The following is a 10,000-nucleotide window of genomic DNA, read 5'->3' as shown; positions in this document are numbered from 1 at the left end:
GCATGTTTTCTGGTCACCCTTTTGTTTCCTGAGTTCCTTGTTTTTGAGAAATTGTGCTTGATCTTCTGTCTCTCTGAAGCCATATTGCAAGCCAGAAGCTATTTTTCCATCCACGCAAATTCTCCAATATGATGTGAATATGGGATTTGTGCTTCTGTCATGACCTTTGACACAGTCACACCCTGTCATACTGCTTAATGAGCTCACAGTATGTCATTCTGATTTTACCACCTTCACAAGTTTGAATATCCGCACTTATGACTGTTTTATTTGTAAACACATTTTATTCTTACTGGGAATTTTGGATTTGAATTGCGTAAATTTCTAAGTGAGAAAAATAATTAAGGATCACAATCATTTCTGCATTATTTTTGTTTGTGTGTTTACAGCATGCAACACTTCCAGGTTGGAGAAATGGGCATTTTCTCATGGTTATGGGAATGAAGCATAGCATGCTAGTGACATTTGCTGCGGATGATGATGATGATGATGATGATGATGATGATTGTGACCATGATGTGCAGACAGCTGGGCATGCCATATGACCAATTAAGAAGAACAAAGACTAATATGATTGGATGGACAGGCAGTGACACGTGGTCAAGCGATCTGATTAGTTATTTAGAGCACACCTGATTTGCGGAGGGCGGAGTCAGCAGTGCAGCTGTAATCACTGGCAGCCAATAGGAAGCAAGTTCCTCCACTGTGTCGATCCTGTATGGACACTCGCTCCTCTGGAGTTGTTGTGATGTCACTTCCTGCACTGAGGTCTGCAGAGACAACCGTACTGATCAGGGTGTAAATTTAAGACCATTGTACCATCAAAACCTGGAGTCAAACTTACACCCGGACATGAGCTGATGTAAAGTGCGATTCTAGACTGTTTCTATGGTAACTGCTTGAAATATTAGTAGATTGGTCACTCACACACATGGTTATTAGGGATCAAAGCACTCGAGGTTTAAACTTTCTTCAGAGGAATAAGATGATTGTAACACATACCCACCAGCAAATGTTGTGTAGTACCATGTCAATGCCGGAATCTGTGTTACACTACGTTTACCAGAACATAACGTGGCCTACAAGCATGGACACTACACCATCCATGAGCTCTGTCACATTCACAGTCACCATCACCTGTATTCAGTCACAGCCACGATAGTTAAGGACTTCCTCACCACCACATCATTGTGAAGTGTATGCAAAGTATATGTGTTACCAATCTGTAAATTTGTATTTGTACTACTTTGCTATTCTGGTTTTCTGGTTTTTGACTCTTGCCTTGCCTAGTTTATGTTGTTTGCCAATCACCTGACCATGTTCCTGATTTTTGCTCAATGTAATGGATTTGTTGCAAGCTTTTATAATAAAGCTTTTGTGAACCTGTACTTGCATTCACACGCTGGTCATCATATTATCTGTTCCAGTGGCTCAAGGTCTCGTCGGTGTGCGTGGGTTCCACCACATTCAAAAGCCCAGGAATGTCCCAAGTGAAAATTCCTCCTGAATATCATGACTACATCCAAGATGACTGTGCAGCAATAGCAAGCAGCAGCCACTCCGGATCCAAAATGGTGCTATTTTTGTTCTTAGCCCAACTTTTTAATGGTATATGGACATCAGAGCAACGAGTGTTCGTGTCTACCATCGCAAGACACTACTAAAGTACAGAAATCATGCAACAACCGACCTACATGATGATCTGCTGAAGAAGCTACATGATCTTGACTTGTTTGGGGTCCATGCTAGGCTAAAAACAAACCATAGCCATCCAGCTGTCCTGTCCATCCTGCTCTCCAATGTCTGCTCCCTGAACAACTGGACTACATCCGACTCCACTAAACTACGCGGCGTGAGTTCAGAGACTGCTGTGTCTTTGTTTTCACGGAGACGTGGCTCAGCGACAGAGTTCCGGACGCCGCCATTCAGCTAGACGACAGAAACACAGCTCTGTGCGGTAAGGCTCGCGGCGGCGGCTTGTGTGTTTACATCAACACGGAATGGTGCAAGAACTCGGTGCTAGTCTCTAGTTACTGCTCATCGCTGGTGGAGTTTGTGACTGTCAGATGTAGACCTTTTTATTTACCACGGGAATTCACCACTGTCCTCATAATTGGTGTCTACATTCCCCCCAGTGTTAATGCTAAAGACGCGCTCTGTGAACTGTATGGGGCTATTAGTGAACTGCAGAATTCACACCCTGACAGACTGTTTATTGTTGCCGGAGATTTCAACCATGCAAATCTCAAGTCAGTGCTCCCTAAATTCCATCAGCATGTGGACTTTGCAACGAGAGGGAAGAACACGCTGGATCTTGTTTACACAAACATCCCTGGCGCGTACCGGGCGGAGCCCCGCCCCCACCTCGGCTACTCAGACCACATCTCTGTTATACTAATCCCAGCACACAGACCGCTCGTCAGACGCTCCAAACCGGTTCTGAAGCAGGTGAAAACCTGGCCAGCAGGAGCCATCTCGAGCCATCTCTGCTCTTCAGGACTGTTTTGAACACAGAGTGGCATATGTTCAGGGAAGCGGCAACTGACGGCGACTTCACCGACTTGGAGGAATATATATTTTTGATAGATGATATATAGATAGATGATTTTGATTTAATTTATTCTGAATGTATTTATTTCTATAAAGCTGCTGTGTGACAATGTCCACTGTTAAAAGCGCTATACAGATGAAATTGAATTGAATTTAATTGAAGTAACTGAAATATGAGCAAATGTCAGGGCATGTCAAAACATCTCCAGGATCCAAAAAATGCCTCACACTCCTAAGGGCTAAAGGAAGTGTTTAGCAAAACCAAGGCCAATGGGCCACAAACCCACCGCACCCATGACTGTGCCACTGAGCTACTGGTAGCTGCTACACCTCCGCGTAACTGCATCTACCCCTTGTCCGCCAAAGAAACTCAGGGCATGGGCAAACACATCAAATGGCCCTAAAACAAGGGTACATTCACCCCTCAACCTCACCAGCATCTGCAGCCTTCTTCTTTGTGGAGAAGAAAGAAGGTCGCCTATGGCCTTGCATCGATTATCGAGGATTGATTCAAGTTGCAGTCAAGTATCATTATCCCCTGCCACTGGTCCCCTCTGCGTTGGAACAACTACAAGAGGCCAAAATCTTCTCTAAGCCTGGAATAATAGTAATGATACTTAGAAGAATTTTGACAAAGACACTGACCTGATGACTTTTCCTGCATATCCACCCTTAAGTCCACCCTTAATATTCAGTGTTATATTTTCTAAAAATGTAATAGTTACATTTAGTTTAATGTAGCTGAAGTGGTATTTAATACCACTTTGTTTCTGAAGATTCATTTACTCTATAAATTTGCTATATATCAACCATCACCATGATGTCATGTTTCTCAGTCATATCTCTTTGTGCTCTACTCAAGGTGCTAGAACATTATCTAATGTCCCACATGCCAGACTGAGACACAGATAAATCCTCAGATCTGTGACAAAGACAGCAAACACTTTGAGCCAAAATTATCCATAGCCTTGAATCACACTGTTCTTTCTTCACACACTTCACACACACTCACACACTCTCAGTCAGCTTCCAGCTTCCAGCCCTCCCTCTCCCTCAGAGGAACATCTCCAAAGTCACCAGCTGTTTGTCTTTAAATAAATCTTCATGTCTCCAAGGACAGAGAAAAGGACAGAAAACCTTTCCAAGATTATAGTTATAAAGTGCAGTCATAACCACACAATCCTGCAAAAAAATAAACTCAACATATCTAAACATGACCTGATCTGCAATTCCTAATTCTGGTCAGTTTTATTTTGATCATTTGGTTTTAATAACACTTCCTGCCCCAGATGAATTCTGGCACAAGCACACCATAGCCCAAATAAATATCGACCCAAACACACCATCGCCTGTGCTCAAAAACACCACCTATCTAAATGTACAGAAAACAAAAAATACCCACTGCACTAAATAGACAACTGCAGTTTGAGACTAGAGTGAAACACACCTGGCCAAGAAACACCTGATCAAATGACACTGTCTAGCCAGCACACACCCTGATCCAAATAAATTCCAGTTCAAATACATTCTGGCCCAAAAATACCCTGGCTTAAGTGGATTATATGCCCAGTATACACTGTCTAAATACTTATTGTCCATAATAAACTGTGGCCCAACATACCATCGCCCAAACGATCAATATCAGCTGAAAAACACTGATGTAAATGTACAACACACAGGCACAAACACACACCGTTCCAAACACACACCGTTCCAAACACACAGTGGTCCAAACACACAGTGGTCCAAACTCACACTGATCCAAAACCACTGGCCCAAACACACACTGATCCAAACACACACTGATCCAAAACCACTGGCCCAAACACACACTGATCCAAACACACACTGATCCAAAACCACTGGCACAAACACACACTGATCCAAAACCACTGGCCCAAACACACACTGATCCAAACACACACTGATCCAAAACCACTGGCACAAACACACACTGATCCAAAACCACTGGCCCAAACACACACTGATCCAAACACACACTGATCCAAAACCACTGGCACAAACACACACTGATCCAAAACCACTGGCCCAAACACACACTGATCCAAAACCACTGGCACAAACACACACTGATCCAAACACACACTGATCCAAACTCACACTGATCCAAAACCACTGGCACAAACACACACTGATCCAAAACCACTGGCACAAACACACACTGATCCAAAACCACTGGCCCAAACACACACTGATCCAAACACACACTGATCCAAACTCACACTGATCCAAAACCACTGGCACAAACACACACTGATCCAAAACCACTGGCCCAAACACACACTGATCCAAACTCACACTGATCCAAAACCACTGGCACAAACACACACTGATCCAAAACCACTGGCCCAAACACACACTGATCCAAACACACAGTGATACAAATTCACACAGTCCCAAACACACACTGGTCCAAATTCATACTGGTACAAAACCACTGGCCCAAACACACACTGGCCCACACACACACTTGTCCAAACACACTAATCCAAACACACACTGCCCAAACTCACACTGGTTCAAAGTGACACTGGTCCAAACACACACCGTTCCAAACACACACTCATCCAAACACACTGGTCCAAACTCCCTCTGGTCCAATGATTCGTATTGAGGAGCTCTTACAGACAGAACACAAATTAATAATTTAGCAGCCTTAGGAATGTCTGTGTTTGTTTCTCACTGTGTCGGTAGGAAAGTGTGTGTGTGTGTGTGTGAGTGTGTGTGTGAGTCGGTGACTGCATCCTGTTTGTTCTGAATCACAAACACATTCAGGAAAAGTCCCAGTGAACTGCAGCACAGAACAGTATGATGTGCGAAAGTTTCCTAAAAGTAGGCTGGACCTAAAAATATCCACTCTGTCTGGAGGGACTATTGATGCCTTCTGAGATACTGAGAAAACACAGTACTGACCTTTGACCCCAAACGAGACCTCTGATGTCTGTGAGCTGATCTATCATAGCTATTTTCAGTCAGTTTCAGTTTTATTTAGAACAATGTCTGGTAGATTATAATCAGTGCAGTGAAAGCCGCATGTACTAAATTGGAGTGATGTAAACTGTTTACACGTTAGTTTATCAAACGGGTTTCCTTCTTCTCTTAGGGCTGTATTCAGCCTTCAGACCTCAGAGGTCACTACAGACCTGAGCGCTAAAAGCTCTTAAGCAATGAAATTTATGTTTTAGCTTTAAATACACTCAAAAATACTATGAATGTCATATGAGTGCTCGGTCATATTATCCTTCGAACCCAGAGCATGTTTTCTTTCCAGCAGAGCACATCGAACAATGGCATTATTTTATAATTTCAACAAATCCAAATAGTGAATTAAAAGTGTGATAAAATCTCCTACATCCCACACACACGATTTCATGACCTTGATTTAGTATCTTAAACCTATTTATGAACCTTGTGAACTTTCAGAGCACATTAAAACAATGTAAAGGGAAAATAATTACTAAAACAAATAATAAATAATATAAATAATAATTATACTTTTCTACCAGAATGTATCAGACCTTCCAGCCAAGTTGGCTAGTAAGATTCCTGATAATAAACTAATTTAGAGTTTCATTAACATTAGCAGCCAGGTTCACTAGCTAGCTACAAATAAGGCATGAACAGGATGTCGACTATTTTTTAATGTAATTAAATTCATTATTTAATGATGTGTTATACTGAGCTATAGAATAGTTTGTGATTGATTAAATGCACCTTAAGCCCAACCCTTGTTGACCCCAAAATGAAGACATGCTTAAACATGCATTTAGAAATTTCTTCTTGAAAATATCTCAGTTTCTCTAAAAAAGAATAAAAATCATTTCACTCTCACTACTACTGCATAGACCTCTACTCCATTACTCACCAGATCGGTGGCACTCGAGCCCTCGGCTCTGTCCCAAACGCAGATCGACAGGGTTGCTGTTGCAGGCTGAACTCAGATCAGTCCTGCAGAAGGACGGGGATGCAGTTTGCACCGCCTGTGGAATGTGCTTCTTCCTTTTTTTCGGTAGCTTCTGCTTAGCCATGGCTAGTGAGTAATACATGCCAAAGTTATTGACGATCACTGGAACGGGCATTGCTATCGTTAGCACGCCTGCTAGTGCACACAGCGCTCCTACCAGCATGCCTGACCACGTCTGAGGGTACATGTCGCCATACCCTAGAGTAGTCATGGTGACCACGGCCCACCAGAATCCGATGGGAATGTTTTTGAACATGGTGTGGTCGCTGGCGGTCGGATCATTGGGATTAGCGCCGATCCGCTCTGCGTAGTAGATCATGGTGGCAAAGATAAGGACACCTAGTGCGAGGAAGATGATGAGAAGGAAGAATTCATTTACACTGGCACGCAGTGTGTGTCCAAGAACCCTCAGTCCGACAAAGTGACGAGTCAACTTGAAGATCCTGAGAATACGCACGAAGCGGACCACCCGAAGGAACCCCAGGACGTCTTTCGCCGCTTTGGATGACAAACCACTCAGTCCAACTTCAAGATAAAATGGTAAGATGGCTACAAAGTCGATGATGTTCAGTACACTCTTGACAAATTCCAGTTTATCAGGACTGAACGTCACTCGCACCAGGAACTCGAAGGTGAACCAGAGGACGCAGACACCCTCCACATATGTGAGCGCTGGATCCGTCTCGATCTCATACTGAGGCACCAGGTCGAGTACACTCTCATTCCTTAAAGCATCCGTCTTGTTGATGATGGTGTTGAAGGCTTCATGTGTCTCCAGGCAGAAGGTGGTGATGGAAACCATGATGAAGAACAAAGAGGCGAAAGCCACAAACTGGGGAAAGAAAAAAGAGGGGGAAATGGATGTCATTAGATATGGCAGCTACAGTATTAAAGGTCAGAGGTCAGTGAAACATGCTGATGTATGTTTTTAATGTTGACACTAATGTTGACACCCCTCCTTGAACACTAGCCACACCCTTAGCCCTGCCTCCTCATACATCTACTCCACCCCCAAACTACATGCCATTTTTAAAATCTGCCCAAAAGATGTGGACGGCAGCACATTGAGCATGGATACACACTTTTAAAGGTGAGTTATGAACATGTGGTGCTGTTTGAATGAGAAGTACAACGTCACAGCTGTTTTAAAATGATAATAAATCACTGCTGAAAGAGCCGAGTGTGTGTGTGAGATCAGTGTGAGAGCCAACAGTCGTCTGAAAATTAGCATATAAAAGGCATCTCGCTAACATCGCACATGAGCCGATACAGCGAGGTCGTGGAGAGACGGTGTGTGTGCGCGTGAGTCATACAGCAGCCATCAGCCCACTCATCGGCTTAAAATGATTCTCTCACACACACACAAACACACACACACACGTCAAAACACACATATGCCCACTCCGTGTCAAACATACTCCACTACACTCCTCCAGTTAATGCGGTAATTATCACTGCTGCTTTCATCCTGACCAGAGGCTGACAGAATATACCTACACACACGCACTTAAAACACACACAGACACACTTAAAACGCACTCTCTCTCTCTCACACACACACACACTTAAAACACACACAATACCAGAAAGCTGTTGTAGTGCTGAGAATGAAGCAGCTGTACTGTAACTATCACATTTAGAAGTGAACGCAATGTAATTCACAAACATTTTTTCACTCAATTGTATATTTTTATTGATTAATCCATAGAGTAGCTTAAAAACCTGCCCCATATACCAGATATTAGAACCATGGTTTGACCTTGGAACCTTGTTCGCAATGAAGAGAACATTGCATTATTAACTGCTATTATCTGAACATTAATTCCTGGACAGGTGCTGGAGTTTGGAACACTCCATCTGTCTATTTACCTGTCTGTCTGTCTGTCCCTGTCTGTGTATTTACCTGTCTGTCTGTCCCTGTCTGTGTATTTACCTGTCTGTCTGTCCCTGTCTGTGTATCTGTCTGTCCCTGTCTGTGTATTTACCTGTCTGTCCCTGTCTGTATATCTGTCTGCTGTCTGTCTGCAGTCCACTGTGAGCTGTACATGTGTAAACAGGCGCTAATGATCTTGTCACTCTTGTTAGCTTTAGATGTCTCCTGTGCACTCTGCAGTTAGCAAGGCTAATTCGGCACACATACACACATACACACACACACACTCGGGAGTGTCTGATCTCGGCAGGGTGTTAGATCCAAGATGTGGTAACCTTGGTAACACTGCGCGTAAGGCTTCACAGAGTGCAGTGAGGCCATGATGATATCTTTAATATGTGTGAACATAAAACACGGAAATGCCACTGTTAGCATGCTAATTAAACATATGCTAATTAAATGGCTAGAGCTCTTTTTATCTACAGGGTTTTATTATCAGATGATCATCAGGGATCTGTTTAAATGTAGATTTAAATGCAGCATGAGAATGATCAAGCTCGGTCTAGAAACTCTCTGTCTGATTTGTTTCAATAGATTTAAGCACAGGAGATGTTTAACAACAAAAAGCATGCCTCTCTGAGTATAAACTTCTCCCCTCAGAGTATAGACCTCTCCCCTTAGAGTATAGATCTCTCCCCAAGGAGTATAGATCTCTACATTCAGAGTATAGACCTCTCCCCTCAGAGTATAGATCTTTACATTCAGAGTATAGATCTCTCCCCAAGGAGTATAGCCCTTTACATTCAGAGTATAGACCTCTCCCCTCAGAGTATAGACTTCTCCCCTCAGAGTATAGATCTTTACATTCAGAGTATAGACCTCTCCCCTCGGAGTATAGATCTTTACATTCAGAGTATAGACCTCTCCCCTCAGAGTATAGACCTCTCCCCTCAGAGTATAGATCTTTACATTCAGAGTATAGACCTCTCCCCTCAGAGTATAGATCTTTACATTCAGAGTATAGACCTCTCCCCTCAGAGTATAGACCTCTCCCCTCAGAGTATAGACCTCTCCCCTCAGAGTATAGATCTTTACATTCAGAGTATAGACCTCTCCCCTCAGAGTATAAACCTCTCCCCTCAGAGTATAGATCTTTACATTCAGAGTATAGATCTTTACATTCAGAGTATAGATCTTTACATTCAGAGTATAAACCTCTCCCCTCAGAGTATAGACCTCTACATTCAGAGTATAGACCTCTCCCCTCAGAGTATAGACCTCTCCCCTCAGAGTATAGATCTCTCCCCAAGGAGTATAGACCTCTCCCCTCAGAGTATAGACCTCTCCCCTCAGAGTATAGATCTCTCCCCTCAGAGTATAGACCTCTCCCCTCAGAGTATAGACCTCTCCCCTCAGAGTATAGATCTTTACATTCAGAGTATAGATCTCTCCCCAAGGAGTATAGATCTTTACATTCAGAGTATAAACCTCTCCCCTCAGAGTATAAACCTCTCCCCTCAGAGTATAGATCTTTACATTCAGAGTATAGATCTCTCCCCTCAGAGTATAGACCTCTACATTCAGAGTATAGA

The 10,000-nt window shown here is 43.1% G+C and overlaps 1 protein-coding gene across 2 annotated transcripts in view; it reads right to left on the bottom strand.

Annotated features, from left to right (window-relative positions):
• The window catches only part of kcnc2 (potassium voltage-gated channel, Shaw-related subfamily, member 2), a 34,946-nt gene that overhangs the window by 7,046 nt on the left and 17,900 nt on the right, over positions 1–10,000 (bottom strand). Inside the window, exons 2-4 of one of the 2 annotated variants that reach the window (XM_053241863.1) lie at positions 6,437–7,367; positions 633–770; positions 1–528 (exon numbers count right to left, since the gene is read on the bottom strand). The exon at positions 1–528 is cut by the window's left edge and continues 978 nt beyond it. In XM_053241863.1, the coding sequence (XP_053097838.1) occupies positions 290–528; positions 633–770; positions 6,437–7,367 (1,308 nt within the window). In that variant the 3' untranslated portion in view covers positions 1–289. The remainder of the gene's footprint in view (positions 529–632; positions 771–6,436; positions 7,368–10,000) is intronic. The other variant, XM_026927892.3, reaches the window with a different exon arrangement.

This window comes from Pangasianodon hypophthalmus, chromosome 18 (genome assembly GCF_027358585.1).
Source record: "Pangasianodon hypophthalmus isolate fPanHyp1 chromosome 18, fPanHyp1.pri, whole genome shotgun sequence".
Lineage (NCBI taxonomy): Eukaryota > Metazoa > Chordata > Actinopteri > Siluriformes > Pangasiidae > Pangasianodon > Pangasianodon hypophthalmus.
Note: the sequence above shows the minus strand (reverse complement) of the source record. Positions and strands in the feature narration are given on the sequence as shown.